Genomic DNA, 26,833 nt, shown 5'->3' on the forward strand with positions numbered 1-26,833 from the left:
CATTTGAGGTTTTCCAAAGACTTTTTGTGGGATTTGACACACTGCGCCCAAAGCCTTCCTCCCGTTTATGTCATTTTTAACGATTATGTAATTTTTAATCTTAAAATGTCTACAACATTAACATTAAAATTGCTAACAGAAACTTAGTGCACCCAATTGTATGTACATGGCAGCTGTTAATAAATGTTGGAAACGAATACCTCTCTTTCCTTATTAAAGTTATGGCAATACTAACTAATTATTTCAAGTGGATTAAATAAATAATTTGTCTAAATTAAGAGTAATAGAGTAAATTAATTATTTAAAATCAAAAAGTTAAATTTTTTATTTTAAATGTTACTAATTTGGTCCCATTTTATATTAAGTGTCCCTAATACCTGTGAACTTACATGTGTAACTAGATGTGTACGTAGCATGTAACTACAGTGTATGTACACATTGGTATATTGTATCTGTAGCTCTAATACTGGTATAATTACACACATGTAACAACTCACCTAATAGCATTTGTAAGTACAAATGTGTAACAGGACATTGGTAACAACAATTTTTTCACTTCTGGAAGTACACATGTAACAAGAAATATGTAACTACATTTTGTAACAACAATATGTACTCACAAAAGTTTGAAATATATGATCTATAGAGTTCTCCATGGTCACATACTTTGATATGTCAGCTCAATAAAACAGGCAATGTGCCAAAGATGGGGGTAGCTGTGAGTGAATAAATTAATATTTAGGCCATAAGAAAATAATAAATTGTATTTCTCACGCAGGTTGTCGAATTTATGCCTACAGAAGTAAGCCCTGTCTATAGGCTCTGCCCAGTACGGGCTATTATTTGTTATTCTGGTAAACATGTCTCAAAATAAATATCTATTTTTATTTTCCACAGAAGAAAGTCGTACTGTTTTGAAATGACTTAAAGAGAAGTAAAGTGACAACATAATTTTCTTTTTTTGGCAGTATTTTCACACAGTTTTTGTGTTCAATAATATAATAACACTCACCATAGTGTCTCCAGTTTACAGTGTGGATCCTCCAGTAGAGCAGACAACAGCTTCACTCCTGAGTCTCCTGGTTTATTATGGCTCAGATCCAGTTGTCTCAGGTGTGAGGGGTTTGATCTCAGAGCTGAAATCAGAGCAGCACAGCCTTCCTCTCCAATACTGCAGTTCCTCAGCCTGTAGAGAGTGAAGAACATGAATGATCTCTGAGATTGTGTTTAATCTTTAGGGTGAGAGTGTGTTTGTTTGTGTGTTTGTATGAGCACTACTTTTCCTATACACCAGGATTGGCACTATGGAGATTTCAACTTGCCAGAACAAGCACAAGCTAAGAAACTAATTGAAATGCACTTTATCACATGATTCCTGACACTAGTTCATTATTTTTGTTCTTCAAACCATATAGTACTATATAGACAATAATATAAAAATATTAAGAGTAACATTATAGCAGAGATGTTCACAAGTCTTTAACCTGAAGTCTGAGTCGTATCTTAAGTCTTTGGTCACGAGTCAGAATCGAGTCTCAAGTCATTTAATGGCCTGCTAAAAAAAATCCATTCAAAATCCTCATATATTAAAATCTTCCTATTTATGAAGCTGTTAGAAAAAATTTATAGACAAAATGTATGATCTGTGATCTGCTTTTTTTAAGAGGTGTTGAGTTGTAAGTGTGAGTTTCTTTTTTTTTTTTTTTTAAACAACAATTTTATTTTCAAACATTGTCATACAGATTAATACAACAGTTCTATTTTCCATTATAACCGGATAAAAAAAAAAAAATAAAAAAAAAAAAAATAAAAAAAATAAATAAAAATAAACAAATATAAAAATACAACATATAAAAAAAAAAATAAAATAAAATAAATAAATAAAAAAAACACTCCCGTACAACAGTAAGATACTTGTCTATATACTCTCAATGTCCATCAGTTCTACAAAAGAGTCACCATCTAGACTCTGCAAGAAGTCATGGAACACTTTCCAGATGGACCAAAAAACATGAAGTTTGTTTTTCAAAAAATAGGTAATCTTTTCTAAAGCAAGGCATGAAGTCATCCCCTTTATCCATTGAGACACGCTAGGGGACTCTTCTTTTTTCCAACAACATGCAATTACACGTTTGGCTTCCAACAAACAAAGAATTAGCAGCATTCTTTCATGTTTAGTAGTTTTAAAATTCAGAGGACAAATATGTAATATACACAGCTTGGGATCAAGAGGAGTTACTTTGCCAATGATTTTACTTACAATGTTCAATATTTTAACCCAAAAACAATTAACTTTAGTGCATTCCCACATACAATGGAATAAAGTTCCCTTTTCTTGTTTACATTTGTAGCATTCATCAGGAATATTCGGGTTGAAGTGATGTAACTTAACTGGAGTGATGTATTGTCTACTCAGCCATTTATACTGAAGCAGTCTCATATGGGTGCTCATTGTCTGAGTTTGGGCTTTTAAACATACTATTTGCCACTCTTCCTCGGTTATATCAACCTGCAGGTCAGATCGCCATGCTTGAAGTCTGTCATTAAACGATTCTTTAGATTTGGCCACAAACTGTTTATATAATAGAGATATTTGACCTCTACCTTTCAAATATTTAAGTGTAATATTTTCCAAAGTAGAAAAAGGAGGCTTAACCAGACTATGGCCTTGTCTTGATTGAATGAAGCTACGTAATTGCAAATATTTGAAAAAGTGCTTTTGCGGAATTCCAAACCTTGTCCTAATTTCTTCAAAGGACATGAATTTCCCTTCATTATAAAGATCAGACACCTTACTAATACCTTGAATTGACCAAATTTTAAAACCTGAATCGACTCTACCGGGACGGAAATTTTCATTACCAAAAACTGGTGAAAAGCAAGAAAGTTGTGGTAATTCACCTAAATAAGTAAGAGCCTCAAACCAAACTATTATAGTATTTCTGGTATATGGATTTTTTGTACACTTAATCAACTTTTTAACATCTGCTGAATATAAATATAAATTCAAAGGGATTGAAATCACGTAAGACTCTATAGATACCCAGGTTGGAGGGTAATCCTTCTCAAAGTAAAACATTGCTGCTCTAATTTGAGCCGCCCAGTAGTACCATTTTAGGTTGGGTAGGTTTAACCCCCCTCTATCATACGGCAAGTAAAGCAAGGAAAGTCTGAGGCGAGGGCGCTTGTTGTTCCAAATGAAGTTTGTAAAAGTTTTTTTCATTAGGACAAAAAAAGAAGAATGTGGAGGAAGTGGGATGGATTGGAAGAGATATAACAATTTGGGCAAAATTGACATTTTTAATATATTAACACGGCCAATCATAGAGATGGGGAGTTTTGTCCACCTGTTCAACAGACCAGTTATAGAATCTGATATGGGATTATAATTAGCTGATATAATTTCATTAACAGTTGGCGTAATTTTAATCCCAAGATAAATAAAACCGTCTTGTGAGATTCTAAAGGGTGTTTGAACTGGGGGGAGAAGTCTTTCGGCTTTATGGAGGAACAACAACACAGATTTAGAATTATTAATTTTATACCCTGAGAATTCTCCAAATGTTTCAATCAAATTTAACAATGCTGGGATAGATTGTTTTAGATTGGACAAGAATATAATTATATCATCTGCATATAATGAAATGCGGTGTTCGGAAGGGCCAATTGTAATACCTGAAATATGTGTATGTTTACGAATTGCCATAGCCAGTGGTTCAATCGCTAGGGTGAATAGCAAGGGAGACAGCGGGCAGCCCTGGCGTGTTCCCCTGTAGAGTCTGAAAGGGGCAGATATTATTCCATTCGTTAGTATCTCAGCTGAAGGGTTAGCATACAGGATCCGGAACCATTTCAAAAACTTATCCCCAAATCCCATTCTTTCCATAGTTTTAAACAGGTACTGCCACTCAATCCTGTCAAACGCTTTTTCAGCGTCTAATGACAGAAGTGCATTATCACAAGTATTAGATTTCTCATATATTATATTTAATACTCTACGGATATTATGCAAACCTTGCCTCCCCCAAACAAAACCATTTTGATCCATATGAACAAGTTTAGGCAAATGAATTTCTAATCTTTTTGCTAGCACCTTACAAAGAATCTTTAAATCATTATTTAAGAGAGAAATTGGTCTATATGAACCACAATCAGTTGGTGGCTTGCCAGGTTTTAACAGCAGAGTTATTATCGCAGTATTCAGAGAAGGAGGCAAAGCCCCATTTTTCAGGGATTCCTGGTACATGTCCAAAAGGGGGCCAATTAATTTATGATGAAAAATTTTATATAACTCTATCGGTATGCCATCAGGCCCTGGGGTCTTCCCTCCTTTCATACTACGAATGGCTTCAGACAGCTCTTCAGATTTTAGGTCATCTTCGAGAGATGCCATGAAACCCAAATCTGTGGACTTAAAGTCCAAAGTATCCAGGAAAGCTTTTTCTCTCACTGTGGCACATTCTGAATATTCAGAGCTGTAAAGAGCCTGATAGTAGTTCCTAAAGACCTCATTTATCTCAGTTTGATCAAATGTTACCTCACTCTCCTTTATCTTAATGGAATTTATGGCTCTTTCAGTTTGTAACTGTTTAATACGCCAGGCTAGTAACTTACCCGCTCTCTCTCCCGCTTCATAATAAGTCTGTTTAAGTCTCAGCAAACTTTTCTTTGCACGTTCTAGTGAAAGTTCGTTATATTTCATTTTCAATTTGTGCAGATCCAAAAGAAGATCAGGTGTAATTTTTTGGTATACTTCAGATTCAATTTTCTTTATTTTGTTTTCAAGGTCTGCCATTTCTATTCGACAGTGCTTATATTTATAATTTGTGTAACTAATCATTCGACCTCTTATAAAAGCTTTAAATGCTTCCCACCGGACTGAGGCAGATGTTTGATTTGTGTTAATTTCAAAATAATAATCTATCTGTTTATCAATGAATTCCAAAAATTCAGGATCTCTCAACCAGGATATATGTAGTCGCCATCTTGGGGGTCTGCACAAAAAATTTGGAAAGTTTAATGTAAATGAAACTGCCGCATGATCTGAGATTAAAATGCTATCATACCAGCAGTTCTTAACTTTAGAAATTAAATCAGTAGATAAAAGAAAGTAATCGATACGAGAAAATGTTTTATAAGTACTAGAGTAGCATGAATAAGTCAAACTATCCGGGTGTCTGTTCCTCCAAATATCTATTAAATTGAAATCTTGCATAAACTGTTTTAACTCTATTCTGGTCTGTACATGAGAGAGGTCTGATTTAGTTGATCTATCTAATTCTGGATATAAAGCACAATTGAAATCTCCTCCAATAACAAAATATCCTGGCAGTCCAGCCAATAGTAAAAATAGATTTCTGTAAAAAATAGGATTATCTACATTGGGTCCGTAAACATTTACTAAATTCAATCTAACAGAAAATATCTCGGTTTGGATAATTATGTACCTCCCTAGCCTGTCTTTGATAGTGTTAATTATTTGTAAAGGAATGGATTTATGTATAAGTAAAATAACCCCCCTAGATTGTGAACTAAATGAGGCAGAAAGTACTTGCCCTGGCCATCTCTTCCTCACCATATTCACATCCTCTGAAGCTAAATGGGTTTCCTGGAGGAACACTATTTTAGCTTTCATTTGCCGAATTCTGTTCATCACTTGTTTTAACTTTACAATTTTGTTAAGGCCTCTTACATTCCAGGATGTAAATTGAATATCAAATAGGGGAGCCATTATTGTATATACAGCATATTCCCATTTTTGCAAAAAGTAGTAGAGTAAGTATACAGACTATTATTGTAAATAAAGAAAGAAAAAGAGAGAGATAATAAAAAAAAAAATAATAATAAAAAAAAAAAAAACACCTTGGTAAAGGCCAAATACAGCCAGACAGAACAGCTATTTCCCCAAATGAAATACCATCACTCCCCCTCCCCTCCCTAATTAAACACTTCCCAAGGTCTTCTCGAAAGAGCCTGATTATGGCACTACGCCGGTCCACCCGCGATCCTTTCACGGTGAGGAACAGCTTGTCTGAAGGTCGGACGCGTCCGCAACAGTCAAAGATGTCAACCCAACATCACGAAATATATATATATATATATATACATATATATATACATATATACACACATACATATATATATATATATATATATATATATATATACACATATATACATATTATTTTAGCATCAGTGATAAACCAGAAGTTTGCTTACGTTAATGCAACTGACCACGAAGAAAAACGTCTTCCTTTAAGTCCTGCTAAACATTGTCTTTCAAATCTTGCAAAAACCTCTGAGCATCTGAAGGATTGTCGAACAAGTGTCGCTTTCCTTTGTATGTCACGCACAGAGTAGCCGGGTGCAAGATGCCATAACGCAATTCAGGGAAGTTGAGATCGCGAAGATCCTTCTTCACTGAGTCAAATCTTTTCCGTTTCTTGTGCAGTTCAGCTGACACGTCAGAAAAGAACATAAGCTTTCTTTTGTCTAACATCACGGTGCCTGCTGCTCGAGCTGCTTTCAGAGTACGTACTTTATCAGCGTAGTTTAGGAATTTCATTATCACAGCTCTCGGTGGAGAGTCAGACTCAGAACGATCTTCGGAGAATCTGCCGATTCGGTGAGCTCTCTCAATTACAAGAGGGCCAGGAAAGTTTTCCGGGCCGAGGATCTGAGGGAGTAATTTCTCTAGAAAGACGCACATGTCCTTTCCTTCAATTTTTTCTGGAAGTCCCACTAATCGTAGATTGGACCGACGACTGCGATTTTCCAGATCATCGACTTTTGATGAGAGGGATTCTATGGCAGTTTTCAATTTTGCGCTTTCCGTTTGCAACTCCGTGACATTATCTTCTTGACTGCTTATTCGGTCCTCGGCTTCCGTTACCCGTGTTGTGAGAGCTTTAAGATCGCACTGAACTGCGTTAATCGCCTGGAGCAAGCCATCAAATCGCACAGCAAAGTCCGATTTCAATGAGTGGATAGCGTCCAGTATTGCAGACTCTTGGCTAACACCTGACGCTCCCTCCTCGCTATTAGCTTCATTGGATTTAGCATCTGCCTCGGCCTCTCCAGGTACGGTCGATTTAACTTGTTTCTGTGTCGTTTTAGTTGGTTTTGGTGGCATCTTGAAACGTTAAGATGTATCAGATTTTCAAATAGAATTGGTTTGTCAGCGTTTATTGGGTTATAAAATACAATTTAAGTCAGTATTTGTAGCGGAGCTCCGATTCGCGTCCACTCAGCACCGCGCCATAACCGGAAGTCAAGTGTGAGTTTCTTTAATCAAATTCTATTATAAGAGTCCTATCGATCATGACACATAAGGAAATATTTGACACAGGCCTCTATATTTTCTTCCAAGCAGAGGTCCAGACAAAAAAACAAAAATTTTTACATGTACACTGTAACAAAATTCTGTAGTTTTCACAGCATTATTACTGTAAAATGAACAAATACATACTGTAGATAAATACCGTCATACCGCATTATAATTTGAAATAATCCAGTGAGGTTTCTGTGAGATTTCAGCTGGTGAAAATACTAGTGTTCGAATCATTTTGGCCACCACTGTATAAATGTTCATTATTTTTATTCTCACTGAGATTAAAAATGATATTGAAAACACTTTTCTAAGTTAGCTTTTAACTCCAAATAAAATCAATAGATATCACTGTTATTTTATAATGCTGTTAACACTTTCTCTGACAAAGCAGCAGTCATGAAAACTGGTTTGTCATGTAATGTTTGACATATACCCTGTACTGGAACTGAAGATTTTATAGTTAAAATGTCACGTAAAGATAAAGTGTCTGGGTCCAAATGCAGGAGAGTGTATTTAATTGACAATAAACAGATAAACAAACAAACAAACGGCCAACACGGCACACACGACTGGATCTGGGCAGGAGCAGGATTCACATAAAACTTGAAAACAGAGACAGGAAACAAACCATACAGAAGACAGGTTACAGGAAACAATGCAGACTCACCAGGGTAGTGGAAGTGTGGAGATTATAAAGACAAATCATAAGTGTTATCAGCTGGGGAAGACAGGTGACAATCAAGGCAGGTGCAACAATCAGAGAAGTGTAGTGCAGGGAAGGGAAAACAGCGACATCGTGTGGCGAAGGGAAAGGCAGCAGCCCAGAGCCATGACATAAAATCTATACATTTTTAGGTTTATTCAAAATAAAACATGTTTACAGACTGAAAAATAAAAAATTGAAATGTATGATATTTTAAAATGTATTTTTACATTTTAAAGTCAATAAATGTTTTTTTTTTGTGAAAAAAAAAAAACAGTGCCTTAATTTTAGACTACACACATTTTTTGAAATTGGGGTGAATTTCCCTTTTACGTGACTCTTGTGGGAGGGAGGATTATTATTATTATTATTATTATTTTTTAAGCGATTGAGGGGAGCTTTTTTTCCCCAAAAAATGTTATTAAATGTTTGATCATGCTGTGTACTTTAGTTTTTACAATAGGGCAATTATTGAGTGAGCATGAGCACACCGTCTCTGGAGAGCGCAGAAGTGCTGAATGGTTTAAATACTGGCCAAACTTGAAAAGAAATGCAAATTATAAACTTTAGTGATGATGTAAACTGTGTCAATTCCTGTTTCAACCGTGCAGTGTGCAGCTCGCTTATAGTGCAGACGCGATGTGGTCATTTAAAGACAGAGAGCTTGCGGAGATTCACTCGTGCTGTTTGTAAAATAACTCCTCACAGAAAGATTTCTAATTATTTTGTTATTTAATAAAGAAATATGAATTGTACCTCAACGCAATTGAACACCCTACTGTGAATATCAGTATTTAAGGATAAAAGACTCGAGTTGCTTTTAACATATTCACAAGTCCTTCTCCTGGAGTCGGGTCAAAAGTAATCGTCAAGTCAAGTCTGAAGACTATAAAAATGCAACTCAAGTGCGACTGAGGCCAGAGTTAATTTATCTCTCCCGGGAGTTTATTTGAGTTTACTCTCAAGAGTGTAAATTAACACTGAAGCAGAGTTTATGACATTAAAGTTAATGAGATAATTAGTGATTAATTAAGTGATGATTGATCATTATTGAAGACACCTGATGTTAACAAGCAGAATCACCAAAGGAGAAAATCACATTTTGTAAGCAACCTTTAAAGTGGTCAATGTTTGCATTAGTTGATCTCTTGACCCTTACATTTTTAACAATTTAATTTGACATATTACTCTGCTGTTTTTAAGATTGTGAAGTGGTTTAGAGGGCAGGGAAATTTAGAAAATGAACATCACTGTATTTTTTTTCTCACACTGAATTAGAGAAAGTAGTATTTATGAATGATGTTCTCTCTTATATAAATACTCTTCAAACTGATTAAAATATTCAAGTCTTGGTGCCACTGAGTACTTGCAAATCTGTTATTCATGAACAGGAAAAAGATTTGTCAATTTGTATTTTAGTAATTATTTACCTGTATTGGCTGTATTTTATTGTCAATGAACAGACTGCGTTGTCCAGTTAGTAGCCTAATGCTTAACTGCCAGAGGCGCCGACACCATCACTTGATTTATTCCTCCCTTATAAATGTGGAAACAACTTTACTCAACAATAGGCTACTCCTTCTGTGGTATTTTAAGAGTAAGACATTTTTCGAAACTATTCTAAATATTTATTATATTTGTGTAGGCTATATTCACAATAAAAACAACACTTTTCTTTAAATGACGGAAACAAACAGGATGCCACTGTGAGCGCATCACAAAAATGAAACTAAATTCTGCATATAGGCTGCTACTTGTTGCACAGTTTATTTCATTCTGTTAATTTAATAATTATATAGAAAAAAATATATATAAGAAATATATAAAAGTTAATCAGAAAAATAATGTTTTTTGTTTTTACGCATATTTTCTTTGTCGATAACAAAACATCAAAAACCTGATGGAAACTTAGCAAGTGTTCTTCAAAATGAATTCTAAAAATCTTTTCTAATATTTTTGACTTTGCCGTATCGAATTATGCCTTTAATGTATGACAGAATACACAACAAAAAAAAAAAAAAATCATTTATTCAGTTAAAAAAAATGTAGGGTAATGTAGGGTAGATTTAATCAAAACAAGGATTCTCATTTAAGAAATATAAACAATTATTTATAATTACTACAACTGACTTCCAGTCACAGCCTCAGATGAAATCAACTGAAATAAAACATTAAATCTCTGAAGATCTCAGCAGAGGAGGATTAAACAACTCCACAAACAGCAGCACCAGCTTCACGCATTACTAACCGCTTTGACTTCATTTCTGTCATATGTCTAACAAAAAAGTTATTATTGAAAACAGAGGTTTAGATGTCAATCAAAAGTCATCCATGCCTCCCAAAATGCACTGCAATATGAATAAATGAATTGTCTTAGTATTTTCTTTTATACTAACTATTTGCTTTAGTTTTTGCTATTTGTGTCGTGATTCTCTACTGTTTCCTGCAACTCTAAGAGTCATGGTGGATGGAAAGCCCAAACTGTTTCGTTGAGCCGAGGATGCCGATCTTTTTTTCCGTGACTACTTATCCTCTTTTTTAAGTGACTATTTTTTTTCGGACTATTTATTCTTTATTTCGTGAGTGGAGGATTGTGAGTAGGTCTCTGAATTGCAGCTGTTTTTTTGTTGTTGTTTTTTGATTCTGTGAATATCAATTTCCTTTGTGATTTGATTGTGAGTAGCACTTTAAGTATACTTTGCTCTGTAACCACTGCTAGTAATTTATCTGTTTTTTATCACCTTATTTGTTTATATTATTGAGTTAAAAGGTCATTTTTATGTTTAATATTATTATTGTATCAGACTTAACCTGTAGTCGCTTTTTCTTTGGTCATTCTGTGTTTTCTATTTTGTTTTTTAGTTTGTGTTTATGACTGTGTTGTTTTGCAGCTCTTACCCATATGTTACCCTAACCAATTCTACGACTTTATTTAATTTAATTCCTTGGATTAACTCAGATTTGATTAATCTTTTCAAGCAAAGGGATCAGGCTTGGACTATATATCGCAAAACTAAATTGCCAGAGGACTGGGAATCTTATAGACAGCTTAGGAATATGTGTAAAACCAAGACAAGGAATGCAAAATCTAATTACTATAATGATTGTTTTTCTCAAGATTTTCGTAACTCCAGACATTTCTGGAACCATTTAAATAACGTTTTAAATAAGAGAAACAAAACCTCTTTAAAAGAGATAATGATCAATAATGAACATATTTCTGATCCTATTCAGGTATCTTATGCGTTTAATAATTATTTTACTTCCATAGGTACACATTCTACTATTAAATATTCTGATACCTTCTCTTCTAGTGGCTGTTTAAATCAGCTATTTTCTTTCAGTAAAATTTCTCCCTCTGATACTTTAAAAGCAATACGTGGGTTAAAAGAATATAGTTGGCCTGGTCCAGATGGTTTGGAAGCTAAATTTGTTAAACTAGCTTCTCACATCTTAATGTATCCTTTGACTGATTTATTTAATCTATCTTTATCTTCTTGTTCAATGACTTCCATATGGAAATGTGCTAAGACTATTCCTCTTTTCAAAAGTGGTGACCCATCTGATTTGAATAATTACCGTCCAATTTCTATTATTTGTACTGTAGCAAAGGTTTTTGAGAAATTAATTATCTAATCTAATTATATTAATCAGTTTAATATTTTGTCCCCATTTCAGTCAGGTTTTAGACCTAATTTCTCTACCACTACAGCTCTAATGAAATTCACCAGTGATTTGTTTACTTCTTCTGATAAATGTCAAACTACCGGTGCTATCTTTATCGATCTTTCTAAAGCATTTGATATGGTGGATCATTATCTTCTGCTTGATAAGTTACATTCTATAGGTTTTGATCAAAACTCTCTTCTTTGGTTTAATTCTTATCTTCATAATAGACGACAATATGTTTCATTCCAAGGTTTAAACTCGGATTACTTGGTTGTTGACAAGGGTGTTCCCCAAGGATCAACCCTAGGTCCTTTGCTTTTTTGTTTATTTATTAACGACCTTCCCAAAATCTGCTTACATTCGTCTATTCAGCTTTATGCAGATGATACCGTTATTTATTTTTCTCATTCTGATACTTCATATATTCAGTCCTCTTTGCAGTTAGACTTTAACTCATTACAGAATTGGTTTTATAAAAATAAACTCATTCTTAACAAAAAGAAGTCCTGTAGTACGGTGTTTTCTAGAAGATGTCATCGTTCTCACTCTTTTGACTTAGATATTATTTTTAAAGATGGGTCACTCTTATGTAAAGTCGATCGATTCAAATATCTTGGTCTTTGGCTCGATCCTGAATTGTCTTTTAAGCATCACATTGACTATATTACTAAAAAATCATATGGGTGTCTCGGTTCTCTTTATCGCTCAATTAATTGCTTTTCATTTCAAGTCAGGAAAAGATTAATCTCCCAATTAATTCTTCCTATTATTGACTATGCAGACATTATTTATCAAAATACTTCTGATACCAATTTAAAACCTTTAAACATTATTCATAATTCTTTATGTAGGTTTGTTTTGAGATGTCCTTATAGAACTCATCATTGTATGTTGTATGAAGCTCTTGGTTGGCTTCAACCTAAATCCCGAAGGCAATATCATTGGCTTCAGTTTCTTTTCAAGTGTATTTATTTAAATTTTCCTTCTTATTTAAAACAGTTTTTAGTTTCATCTACATCTATTTATTCACTTCGTCATATGCAGTATCCACATTTTTTTATTCCCAGAATCCTTACTGAAGTTGGTCGAAGGTCTTTTCAATATAAAGCTCCATATGATTGGAACAATCTTCCTTCTTCCCTTAAATCAATTACATCTTTTCATCTTTTTAGGATTAATTTAATATCTCACTTGAAAACAACCTGTTTATGTTTTTAACTTTAGAGTGAGAATTGTCTATAGGCAATATATATATTTATGTATATGTTATTTCTATTTTTATTTTATTTTTTTTATTTTTTTATTTTTTTCAAAAATGTTTTTTTATTAATATTTCTGATAAACTACATATTTATATTTAGGTTTTCATTACTGTACTAAAATGTATATTATTTTGTATGTGCATGCTTTATTTATATTTTTTGACATAATTGTAGATTATGGGTGGGTGAATAGGGAAGTGAGCTGTGAATTTTTTGTATGTTTTTTTTATTTATTGGAGCATCTCAAGGGGCTTTCCCTCAATAAATAAATTCAAATTTGTGTTGTGATTTTTTAGTAGCTTGTTTCGTGATGTTCAAAGATCTGTATATCTGAATTTTTCTTTGTTATGATAATGTGCTTTAAAAAACAATGTTATAAAGACAATGACCTAGTGACCAACTAAAGCAAACACTATTCAAAAAATGGTAACCTTCAAATGAAATTCACTAAAACTATGAAAATAAACCTCTGTTAATTCTCAGTGTGAACTTCTGTGTGACAAATAAAGTCAAACTGGGGTGCGTTTCCCAAAAGCATCATTAGCCAACTATGGTCACAACTTCTGTTGAACTCTGTTGGTAACGACTGAACTTGTGACCAAAGTTGGTTTTGGGAAACGCAGCCCTGGTTAGTAATGTGTGAAGCTGGTAATGCTGTGTGTGGAGCTGTTTAATCCTCCTCTGCTTTTATTTCAGTTGATTTCATCTGAGGCTGTGACTGGAAGTCAGTTGTAGTAATTATAAATCATTTGTAATATTATTTCTTAAATGGGAATTCTTGCTTTGATTAAATCTATATCTTTTTGTTTAGATCAAAACTAGAATTTAAATTCATTGACTTTCTTCAACAAGAAAAATATACTTTCGTGCCAGGTTTCATAAAATAGATCGATGTTGACCTAACGTGCCACCTAGTGGACAAATATCTCAATTAGTTTGTCCCATTCTTTCTTGCAAAATCGAGCTATCATCTAGTGAAGCACCCCAGTTGGTCACTGAATCTAAGCAGTGTTTTAGATTAAATGTAACTGTATTTAAAACAATAAAAAACAATACCATGGATTTTATGACACAGCTACAATAATGGAGTCTGTTAGGATTTGGCAGTATTTATTCTAGAATCTATTCTTTCTTCTGTTAGTGAGAAATAATTATTAGCCCTGTATGGTTTAATGATTTCCCTTCACACATAGTGGTAAAAAAAAAATAGTATGCAGATTGTTACTTTTTTTATTATTATATCAGTAAGAAGAAGAAGAAAAACTTGTTTTTACTAAATTATTATAATCTAGAATTGTGTTTTCTCTTAAATAACTAAAAATAATTATCTATTATTTTAAATAGATAATTTATATATTTAAAGAAATCTTTTTTAAGGCATTGTTACTTTCCAGTGTGTCCTGTCATAGCTATGCAAAATTTTGATTTTGTAACAACAGTAAACTATTTTTTTGTTATAAGGTCTGGTTTTGTGATGGCTTCTTTAATTAAGCAATAAGGTACGAGAGGCCGTGCTGTATCATGAATAAATCACGGCTGAAGGGCATTGTTAGGCACGACGCGAAGCGGAGTGCCTGCAACCCCTTCAGCCGTGATTTATTCATGATACAGCATGGCCTCAAGTACCTTATTGCTTTTATAAAACGGTTACCACACAATAAAAATATTAAAATCAAAAATATATATTAATTTATATATATTAAGTTGTACGTTTTCATAAAGTAAAATCATTAACTGCCTTCCGCTGTAAAAAGTAGTCCCTAACTGCTGCAGCTGTGTTTACGTTGCTAAGGGTGGTTGCTAAGGGGGTTCAATGATACACAAAACCGTTGAGTGAAGCGGTCATAGCAGTGCTGTATCATGAATACGACACAGCTGCTGACCAATCAGAATTGAGGAATGGAACTAACCGTTTTATAAAATAAATTAATATAATCTTAATTCAAGTGATGAAAGATTTTGAAATTCTAACAGTAAACTACTGTAAGGTCACACCTGCTTTATATAAATGCTTGAAATGATTTAGTTGAAAATATCCATTAGAAACTTAATCAAAAAAAAAAAAAGTAATCAAAGAGTAATCAGATGTAATCAGTTACTTTACTTTTCTAAAGTAATTGAAAAGGTACACTACTTATTACATTTTAAATAGGGTAATTTGTAATCTGTAATCTATTACATTTCCAAAGTAACCTCCCCAACACTGTGTAAAACATTACTTTAATTGAAGTATTTGTATCAGTATTGTCAAAAAGTCTTTTACCTCGAGTCTGACATAAAAAGCTGTTCTTTCCACCTCATATATTTCTATATTTTCCCTTTGGAAGTTGCATTCAATATTCATTTGTCTGATAACTCTGAGGAGACACGTGTCTTTGGCCCGATTGTACTCTAATACTGGTGTGCAGTAATGAAAGAAGCACTTCTAGATTCTAGCAGTCACTGTAGCTGTGATATTAAAGACAAACACTAAAGGCTTCATCAAAATATTGCAATTAATAAGATGCCAATTGAATTATTTTTATTTATTAATTATTTATACATTTATTTTAAAAGGGTTTGAACTGAGGGTGAAAGGGCAGAAAACAAAACCACTGCTTCAGAAAACACATCTGAGTTTTTACTTTTTACTCCAAACCTTATAGTTACTGAGATGTGATGAGACTCACTGTAGTTTCTCCAGTTTACAGTGTGGATCCTCCAGTAGAGCAGAAATCAGAGCAGCACCTTTCTGTGTAATAGGACAGCTGGAAAGACTGCAGAGAATAAACAGAACAACTAAAGATGAGTTATTAGTGCTGGACTCATGTGTCTAATGTAATTGCTGATAAACACAGATGTAATACATATCATAGATATCAATTATTAAACCAGGCACTGAGAGAGACTCAGAGTCAAGTCCCATTTTAATAGACTTCAGACTCAAAATTAAATTAATTCAGATTTGACTCAACAAATAGGACCCAAATATTCCCATAAATATTCCCAAAAACTACTTGAGTCTTAACCCTGAACTATATTTTAATTTGTATTCAGCCCGTTTATTGTGCAGCAGTACATTTACATTTAGTCATTTAGCAGACGTTTTCATCCAAAGCGACTTACAAATGAGGAAAATGAAAGCAATCAGAATCAACAAAAGAGCAATGATATGCAAGTAATATTACAAATCTCACTAATTCCAAAACGTCAGTTTAGAACTAGTAACGAAGGAAAGTTGAGTTGCTTCATTAAAAGCCTATGATTACTGTATTAAAACCTCACTGTATCATGTTTGAGTATTATGAGAGAGAGAGATGGACTGAGCAAGTGATTAACGGACCTGCATCTGATTCATTATTCATATTCACGATCATATGACATTAGTTTAAAAGTTTACTGAAGAAAATATTAACATCCATTCTTCTGTTAAAGGTGATTTTGCTGCTCAGTCCATTTATTCGCTGTGGCAAACTGTTGTTGAAGCTAAACATAACTTCCGCTTAAATTTTCAGTTTAAAAGTCCCAAAGTCACTTTTAACTGTTCACTCATAAAACAGTCTCTGTTTTACAATGTAATGTTAACTAAAATCACCATCACGAACACAGGCACGCTTCTTAATACTAAACAATTATCATTAAATACATTATTTAAAATATAGTTTTTTATTTATTGAGTAATAATATTTAATAAACAACAACAACAACAACAACAAAAACAGCTATCAAAAAGTTGCTAGAAAAGAGTAAAGGCAGCTTTCTGATATACAGCATTGAATTGACATAAACATGCTACATAAACTATCTTCTTCTCTGGAACAAATAATAGATTAATGAGACCAAAGACTGCCCCTTAGATTTACTCACAACGAATTACATGTCATGTGTAACCCAGGGCTGCCAACTTTTGAGTTCAGCTTGGAGTGAGTATTCCCACAGTGTCTTTAGGGGGGTCCGGGAGCATGCTCCCCCGTAAGAAAATTTTGTACATTTTACAGGTAAATTCATCTATCTGGTGCACTTTGAGAGTTCACAATTCAGAGCTCCAATACAGTTTCAGTGTGAAAACTAAACAAAGAAAAAAGCTGGTGAATTGACTTGATCTTGAGGTTTAAAGGGGACTTAATCCTCTTATTAGTTGTGATATAGTGTCTCAGTCTAAATTAGAATAAAAAATAATTTGAAAAAAGAATAATAATAATAATAATAATAATAATAATAATAATAATAATAATAATAATTTTATAGTATTATTCCAACGACAGTAATATTGGAAAACAATTCTGTAAAGTAAATAAAAATGAGTATTTCACTAGTATGTTATTTTCTCTTATTCTACAGTAGGGGAATTACAATACTTTTGTTGTAATTTCTACACTTACAAGCAGGGCCTAAAACTTTTTGCCATATCTGCCATTTTATTCATGATACAAACAAAATCTTTTGGTGATTTGAGAGAATTTACCAGCCATAAATATTTTTTTTTTTCTGGCAATGAAACTGTTTTTGCAGTTAAACAAATTATAATAAATTGAAAATTAGAACTAAACACTGCATTTTAAATCATGATACAAAAAAGGTGCTACACACATGTTCGCATGAGCAGTTTTTTTATTAAAATTTGGTCTGACTTCAGCATTGTGAAATTATTATTTTTTTTTTTATATATTTATAAAAATGTCATACTGTGTTTTTATCATAAAATAACGTAAAATAACTGCTGCAGTGCTGCAAAACTATTTACTTTTCTTGTTGTGGTAAAAAGTTATGTGCAGTAAAAGAATTCCTAGATTTAGTCTTTATAAATAATTGCAACTGCATTTAAAACAATATATATTTTGACACGAAAATTCAAATATTTTTCTGTAGTCTGCTGTTCTGAGGAATTATATTTTTCTCATATTCGAAAATTAATCCTTCATTCATGAGGGATTTATCACTCCTGAAATTCTGCTTCTTGTACCGGATATACAGCTGTTAGCAGAACGAAAAACAAAACTTTTATTCAAATACTAAACGGATTAAACGTAGCCTTGGAGTGCTCAATAGCCCTTCATTGATAATCACTAAAACGTGTCGCTGCAGTTAATCGCAAAAGTCCTTTTATTATCAATGAACTGCTTATTTACAGTGAGAGTCCACAAGTGCAATCTGGCATTTAGAGGTGAGTGAATTCAGAACACAATGGCCAATCACAGGCGTTCTAGATCAATATAAATGTCTGTGATTGGCTACATTGCTCAGCGCTACGAAAACACGTTGTCTTTTGGCGATGTCCAGAGCACAAACACAAATACGCACTGGAGCTTTTGCCAAATCTGTTTAGCCAATATCTTATTATTACAGTTTTAACTGAGGGTGCTTTTGACTGCGTGAGAAAATGGATGTGTGGCGTGAGAGCGTGTGAAAAGTGTCAATTGCGTGAGTCTCACACTGAATACGTGAGAGGTGGCAGCCCTGTGTAACCATAGACATAATATGAATTACATGTCATGTGTAACCACTACAGAGACATCGGTCAATTCCAGAAAATCTGGCCATGGTGAGAGCGCTCTCGAGGGGATTGATGAGTGCAGAACGCCCCCTGACGATATGGCTCTCACACGTCCGAAAACGATAAAGCACATTTTCAAATAGACGTTATCTTTATTAACAAACTGCATACCAAACAGTAACCATATTTTTCTGGAGAAAAAAAAAAAGTAAAATGTCACATGACTACATGCTTGCATCTATTGTCCCTTGAGTGGCATTGACTAAAAATCTTTCACTTTTTCCCCAGTTTCACCAAAAAACATTTTGTCTAATAACCAGAAGTGGAAAGTAACGAATTACATTTACTCGCGTTACTGTAATTGAGTAGGTTTTTTGTGTACTTCTACTTTTTAAAGTAACTTTAAAATTTTGTAATTTTTACTTAAGTACGTTTTCATTTAAATATTCTTATTAACTACATTTTAAATATCATCCGTTACTAAATAAAAATAAATAAATAAAAAATAATACAAAAAAAATTAATTTAAAAAAAATGTGTGTGGAGGGAAGGAAGGGATCGCGCACCGGAAACTACTGATTGCTTGGTGAGCGGGAGAACAAACGCAGCGCTAACTCAAGAAAGATGGAGACGGACAGGGGTCCGTTCTTCGTACCTCGCTAACTAAGTTAGCTGGATTTGATTGTTGACGATTTGGCATGATCTTGGATTGTTTGGTTCTTCGAAGCTCATCCTGGACTTGCTGTCATAGCAACAGCTCTGCAAGCTTAAACCTCCTCTGGAGCAGGTTTATTTCATGTAAACAGGATTTAGGCTGCGCTCCTGGCGGGTTATGATTGGTTGAAATGGCGAGGTCACATCTGATTGGTTAAAGAGCACGACTGACGCGGACTGACTCACGTGGGAAAAGAAAAGTATCTCGCAAGAAAGTGTATATATATGACAGGTTCCAAAAAATATTTGGCAGCACAACTGTTGATATTATCCAACATTGATCATTCTAATAATAAATCAGCATATTAGAATGATTCCTGAAGGATCGTGTGACACTTAAGACTGGAGTAACAGCTGATAAAAATTCAGCTTTTCATCACAGGAATAAATTCTATTTCAAAGTATGTTAAAATATATTAAAAAAACAAAAACATTATTTTATTTTGTAAAAACAATTTGCAATATTACTGTTTTTTCTGTATTTTTAATTAAATAAATGCAGTCTTGATGAGCATAAGAGACTTCTTTAAAGACTATTACAAGTCTTACTGACCCCAAACTTTTGAACGGTAGTGTATAAAAAAATCAATAAAATAACATATCAAGGAAAAAACATGTAACATGGGCAGCATTAACGTATTTAATTTGTTCACTACTTTTTGCCAGCCCTCTCTCCTTGCTTTTCCAGCCTTTGCAGTTTTCCCTTGCGTTTTAATTAAACTCTGAAACTCCTGAAATCCCTCAATCAAGAGTTCTTGCTCTGCTGCAGAAAAATACTGAGCGCGCTCCTTCGTCATGTTCGCCGACCAATCACAGAGTTGCCCATCAATGTTTCTACTATCGATACGTAGCCCCTTTTAAGCCACCCAGTGATCTCAAATAACTTCATCCAGCTATACTAATCATCAACAACAGGTGCGTTCGGAGAACCGGAATAGCCAGCTCATAGTTAGCGCGATGATTTGATCTTGGAAGTGTCATTTGATCCTGGATGTAGTAAGCGAGGTACGAAGAACGGACCCCAGATTTGCAGAGTTACATCTCTCGGCTGCATGTATGAAGCAAACCGTCGCGCTAATGTCAAGGTAATAACAAACTTGCGCGTGCCTAATGTATAACACTCGTGTATATCAGAGTCGTACATTCTGCACGCATAAGTCCGCTATTGATTCACAAACTATGCGCGTTCTCTGGGCTTTGATCCCTATCGTATTTTTGCCTCAAAACTTTTGCCTAGTTGTCCAAATTATTGTCCTGTGAGTGTTTTATAATGAATGCTCACCCATAGAAGAGGAGTGAGGCTCTGTGTTTATGAGCATCAGGCGCGCACTGACAGTTCAATGATTGTGTCTGTGTCGAACCTTCACATCGATGCGTTTCAACAGATTTATAATGTATTTGCTGTAGTTTGAGTTCGTATGTTAATTTTTAAATGGAAACAGTAGATATTCAGTCAGTCAAGTTCAAAGGGATAGGTTTAGTGGTCTTTTGGCATCTCCCTGTCCTGTTTGGTAAGGCAGGTTCACTTATTTAAGAAAAAGTTCTCTGGAGTTGTAAAGAATGTCTTCAGTAAGGAATTCAGGTGCTTTAAATCTGTATATATAATTTTAAAAAGTTAGAATTTAGCAGAGGTTTTCTTTAAAGGTTATAAGGTATATTTAAAGTTTTAATTTAAAGTTTGTTTGAATTTTAAGTTTTTTTTTTAATATAACATGCAGTAGAAGAATAGTAAGGCAAAACAAATTTTTTGGTTAATAAAAAAGACTTAAAAATAAACACTTTTCTCTTTACTGCGGAAGTAAATAAATAAATAAATAAATAAGACAATAATAAATAAGAGGACATGTCTGGCATAGGGGGGCCTTGCAAAATTGAACGGAGAAGGAGGGGGGCCCCGCAGTAAAAAAAGGTTGGGAGCCCCTGCTCTACTGAATTCACAGTTTATGCAACATTCAGTGGTTGTGATGTTTAAAGTTTTATGGGATTATTTGCCAAAAAATTTCCCTAAATGTTTTATATGGTTATTTTTTTATTGTATCTTATTAATTTGTTTTTATTGCACTTTAATTTGTAAAGTTGTTTCCTCAAATAAAAACAACCAGGTTGAGAATATCCCCTTGTTTTTTTGTTTTGTTTGAATCCCCCACCCAGCAAAAAATAAATAAATAATAAAAATAATTTTTGGACAGTACTTTTACTTGTACTTAAGTAAAATTTCATTGAAGTAACAATACTTTTACTTGAGTAGCATATTTTATTACTCTTTCCACCTCTGCTAATAACTTATGAATTATTAGATTGAATTTAAGTGTTTTTTTTTTTTTCAAGAAATCTGAATGTAACTTTTAAGTGATTGGTAATGATCCCAATTCCAATATTTATAATATCAGAGAGTCACAACCCTGTTCCTAAAGGCATATTGACTTTATTATATTATATTATTTTATTTATTTATTATTTATTTATTTATATTTATTTATTCTTGACTTTTTTTTTTTGCACAGATTAGACAAATCTCTCTAATCAAACACTTGATTCAACTCATCAGGTCATTAGTAGAGCGCTTTATGATGATAGCTGAGTGATGAGTGTCAGATAAGAAAGACCTTAAAATATACAGTAACACAGAGAAACACAAACCTATACCGTATAAAACAATGTCAATAAAACAAAGACAATGTAAAATACTCACTCAGCCTTTCTAGATGCTTTGATCACTGGCAGCAGCCTCAGGAGACATTCTTCTGATCGATCATATTTACTCAGTTTAAACTCATCCAGCTCTTCTTCTGAGTTCAACAACACAAACACCAGAGCCGACCACTGAGCAGCAGACAGAGACACTCCAGAGAGACATTTGGCTCCAAAGAAATCATATCTATTTCCTCTTCTGCTCAGGTATGTCTGGACTTCCTGCTCTAGTGAGCGATCATTCAGTTCATTCAGACAGTGGAACAGATTGATGGATTTCTCTGGAGAGGGATTCTCTCTGATCTTCTGTTTAATGTATTCAGCTGTTTCCTGATTGATATCAGAGCTGCTTACTGTCTTTCTCAGGAGGCCTTGTAAGAGAGTCTGATTAGACTCTAGTGAGAGACCTAGAAGGAACCGGAGGAAAAGGTCCCAGTGTCCGTTCTCACTCTGTAAGGCCTTGTCCACTTCTCTCTTCAGTAAACTGGTCATTGGTGACCTGAACTCATTCCTCAGTCCTGTGTTTTGTTCAGAAAAGGACAGCAGCTTGAATAAAGCAGCAAGAAACTCCTGAATACTCAGATGAACAAAGCTGTACACCTTCCCCAGCTGCAGTCCAAACTCCTCTCTGAAGATCTGGGTACAAACTCCTGAGTACACTGACACTTCTCTGACATCAATGCCGCTCTCTTTCAGGTCCTCCTCATAGAAGATCAGGTTCCCTTTTTCCAGCTGTTCAAAAGCCAGTTTTCCTAGAGACAGAATAGTCTTTCTAGCCTGATCAGGATTGATTTCATATTTCCCATCATACTTCTGTGTCTTCAGTTTGGTCTGAAAGATCAGGAAGTGTGTGAACATTTGTGTGAGAGTCTTGGGAATCTCTGCTCTCTCTGCTTTACCCATCATCCTCTCTAGAACAGCGGCTGAAATCCAGCAGAAGACTGGTATGTGACACATGATGAACAGACTTCTTGATGATCGGATGTGTGTGACGACTCTATCAGCCAGACTCTGATCATTTATTCTCTTCCTGAAATATTCCTCCTTCTGAGGGTCGTTGAATCCTCGTACCTCTGTGACCTGGTGGACACACTCAGGAGGGATCTGATTGGCTGCTGCTGGTCGAGAGGTGATCCAGAGGAGAGCAGAAGGAAGTAGATTCCCCTTGATGAGGTTGGTCAGCAGCACATCCACTGAGGCTGATTCTGTTACATCAGACAAGCTCCGATTGTTTTGGAAATCTAGACGTAGTCGACACTCATCCAGACCATCAAATATGAACATGACTTTGTAGTCTTCATAATCTGACGACTTAAATTCTTTGGTTTCTGTGTGAAGGTGATTTAGAAGATCCACAAGACTGAGATTTTTCTGTATCAAATTCAGCTCCCTGAAAGGAAGGGGAAATATGAAATGAACATCCTGATTGGTTTTTCCTTCAGCCCAGTCCAGAATGAACTTCTGCACAGAGACTGTTTTTCCAATTCCAGCGACTCCTTTAGTCAGCACAGTCCTGATGGGTTTGTCTTGTCCAGGTGAGGGTTTAAAGATGTCATTGCAGTTGATTGGTGTTTCCTGTGTCTCTGGTCTCCTGGACACTGTCTCAATCTGTCTCACCTCATGTTCATTATTGACCTCTCCACTGCCTCCCTCTGTGATGTAGAGCTCTGTGTAGATCTCATTCAGACGTGTTGAGTCTCCATGATTGGACATTCCTTCACTGATTCTCTGATATTTGTCCTGGAGTCTGGATTTGAGTTTTTGTTGATACACAGGCATCAGTTCTGAGCAAAGGAAATAACTGTTGTTATCGGCAGAGCAATATTTTAGAAATGTATTTTTCGGTTTGATATGTTAGATGTGTCGTGACATTCAGGAACTTTAGTGACTGAAGACAGAAGGTTGATCATAAAAACACAGGCTATAATCTGCTGATCCAGAGCTCTTACTGGTCTGTAGTGTGTTAGCGAGGTCTGTCTGGTTCATCTTCCTCAGGATGAGCAGTGTGATCTTCAGAAGCCCCTCTCTGACTCTGTTATGACCCTCATCATCATAATGGTCTCTTTCAGAGCATTCTGGGTAATCTGGACTCAGTAGTCTCTTGAAACTTTTTAACTCACTCTTCACCACAGAGACGATTCTGTGCTCAAGCTCCTGAAATCATAATAAATATTGAAACAATAAACATCTATTCAGTAACAGAGAAGGTGAACCAAAGGATCAATACACAAGATTTAGAGCATGAATTATTGTGTTGGGATGGACACACACAAAACCAACCTTGAAAATGGAGTCTAAGTTCTTCTTTGCTGTTTGTGATTCTGGTCCTTTATGTTTTTGACTGTTGTTAAACAAATATTGAACATTTTTGTAAATATACTAATGTATTTAATGCACATCAGTAAATGAATGAATATCATATATTTCTTATACTGTAAACTAAACAACACCTCAGATCAGCAGATGATTCTCCCAAACTGAAATCAGCTGGTTGACCCATTGACCAGTCACTCTTCATGGACACACAGCTGGGTTCAGGAGATTGATTCTGCCACAGACTGAAATATAACAGCAATACAAACTGTTTCTGAAAATCTCACACTGCTCTGACAGAAACACATTTACTGTTTCAAACTCCCATTAATGTTGATATTTCACTTGAGTCTGTTGTGACTTGAGAGTTAAAAGATTAAAGTATTATTTTCATATAAATAAAATGAATCTGCCCCATGTGCTTTTTTCATTCATGCATTATAGAAATGTTTGAAAGATCCATCAGTTGTTTTTTCCTCACAGACACATCGATGTGTTCAAGTAAATCTGACTCACCTCCTGAATCTGACTGAACATGAAAATGCTGTTGTAGTATACATTTATTGTTTCTGAGCATTAAAAATGCGAAACATTTGAAGTTCTCTCACCTCTTGACTGTCTTTTTCTTTCTTTCATGTTCATCAGAGAGATTCATTCTGGAGGCCATGGTTTCATCTAAAAGCAGATCCAGATGTTGATCCACAGAGTGAGTTATGAATCATCTCAGCAATTAATTTCCTCAAATCCAGCTCTGTCTCAACAGTCAGTTTACAGTTATGACCTGCACACAATTTCCTCCTGACATTATTTACACAGAAACAATTATTCAAAAACAGCACAACAAATTCAGACAAGCACTGTGTTAAACTGAAAGTAAAGGTGCAATCTGACGATTTACAGAAGTTTTCTCTTCTAATGCTATTTAACTACTTTCAAAATATCTAAAACTGCTTAATGTTGTACTTTATGTTAATGTTTCACTTTAAACCAGTCTCAGGATTGATTTTGTATATCAAAGATGATTGTGAAATTGTGATACTCACTGTGTTTTTCTCTCTTAACGTAGTTTACTTCCTCATGTGACAAAACAGATCCTGCTGTAATAGTTTCACTTTCATGTGTCACCTGACAAGGAGGAGTTTGAGTCTCCTAATATTGAATCTTTATTCTTATTATTCCAAGTTAAAACACCTGAATATACTTTCCTCACAGCTGTACTTTGGGTGTTGTTAAACTGAACTGCATCACTGAAACCGCTGTTAATTCTCAATAATAAGTTTTGTATTAAAGAAATAAAGTCAGACTGGTTTGTAATGAGTGAAGATGCTGAGATCTAGAGAGATCTGTTAGTGTTTAATGTTCTGTTGCTGATGTTTTATTCATTTATTGATACAGTAAATGTGTTTGATCATAATAATTCAGGAACACTTGTAAAATAACAGTGTTATAATAAGGAGAGTTTACGTAATTTATGTTTTTTGGAAGCTATTGTTGACAGTCATTTGACCATTTTATCATCTGACATTTTTATTAAATTACAGATATTTTTTTGTAATTTTACATACATTTGTGTCTTTTAGTAAAACAGAAAAATGCAGTAGGTTTTATGTATAAAAATGTGAATTACTGCAATTTGTCATTAATGCCAATCATTTTACAGACTTTTGAGTACAATTTAATTATTAGAGGCATTAGCAATAATCAAAAGATGAACATTTATTCATAAGCACTTAGAAAAATGTTTATTATTTAATTATTATTTTTTTCAGCTTATGAATAAATGTTAATTTATTGAACTTATTAATAACAACAGCTCAAGTGGCGTAGAGCATGACGTGGTCTTTTTGACGTGATCAAGTTTGAATCTGACTTTTTCCAAACAATTTTTTCTCCCTTTTCAAATCCCATTACATCAGAAAAAAAAGCCTTTATTTTCAATAAAAATTAAGAGATAATTGAAAAATTGACAATAAATATTGGCTAGAGTTGGGGTAGGTGTAGGGAGAGATTTATTATCCCAATAAGGTGGCATCCGTTTAATAATTTGAATTAAATTACAAAATACATTATTATTGCATACTGTTTTATAATGTACCACAATACTGAGGTGTAGATCATTTTCAGCCTATTTGGGGTTCATTTTAAACAAGAAATATAGTCATTTTTAAGCAATGTCTGAGTTAAATAAAAAAGGTTGGGTTGAACATTAAACCTAGTCACAGGGGTTTGTCCATATTTTATTCAACATAGGGTTACATTTTATTTGATTATTAAATGTATTAAGGTTTGTACATATTTTTCATGACAAGTTCCAGTTCAAGAGAAATTCTTTCATCTTAGCTGCCAGCTGCCACTTTCAAATGATTATTAAACAGCAAGCAGCACAAACTCTGCAAAAACGCCAGTCCTTTCGGTGCACTCAGTGTCTGAATTCACTCACTTGCTTTCATTCTCTCCTTCAAGTGAACTGTATTAGTGGCCTAATGTAGGGAATAGTGAATGAGGGTATAGGGTTGATTTCAGATACAGTTTGATCAAGGTTGGAGCAAAACTCTGCAGGAATATGTAGGGGAGAGTGGGGACGGTTGCAACGAGGGGCATTTGCAACATGGTTAATCTTTTATGTGTTCAATCATTAAACAAAAAAAATATATGTGATTTATTTGTGATGAAAAAAA

General features: G+C 34.3%; 1 protein-coding gene across 1 annotated transcript; it reads right to left on the reverse strand.

Moving 5' to 3' along the window:
• Positions 1 to 1,012: 1,012 nt before the first annotated feature.
• Positions 1,013 to 24,822, reverse strand: LOC141316613 (NLR family CARD domain-containing protein 3-like; the record flags this gene model as incomplete). Its single annotated transcript, XM_073832800.1, has 7 exons — positions 24,764 to 24,822; positions 24,293 to 24,400; positions 24,123 to 24,183; positions 23,792 to 23,996; positions 21,844 to 23,626; positions 15,634 to 15,720; positions 1,013 to 1,186 (listed from the first exon to the last, which is right to left on the reverse strand). Coding segments are annotated over exons 1-7 (2,477 nt in total), but the record flags the coding sequence as incomplete, so codon positions are not given.
• Positions 24,823 to 26,833: the final 2,011 nt, after the last annotated feature.

The sequence above is a fragment of the Garra rufa genome, unplaced genomic scaffold, assembly GCF_049309525.1.
Source record: "Garra rufa unplaced genomic scaffold, GarRuf1.0 hap1_unplaced_117, whole genome shotgun sequence".
Lineage (NCBI taxonomy): Eukaryota > Metazoa > Chordata > Actinopteri > Cypriniformes > Cyprinidae > Garra > Garra rufa.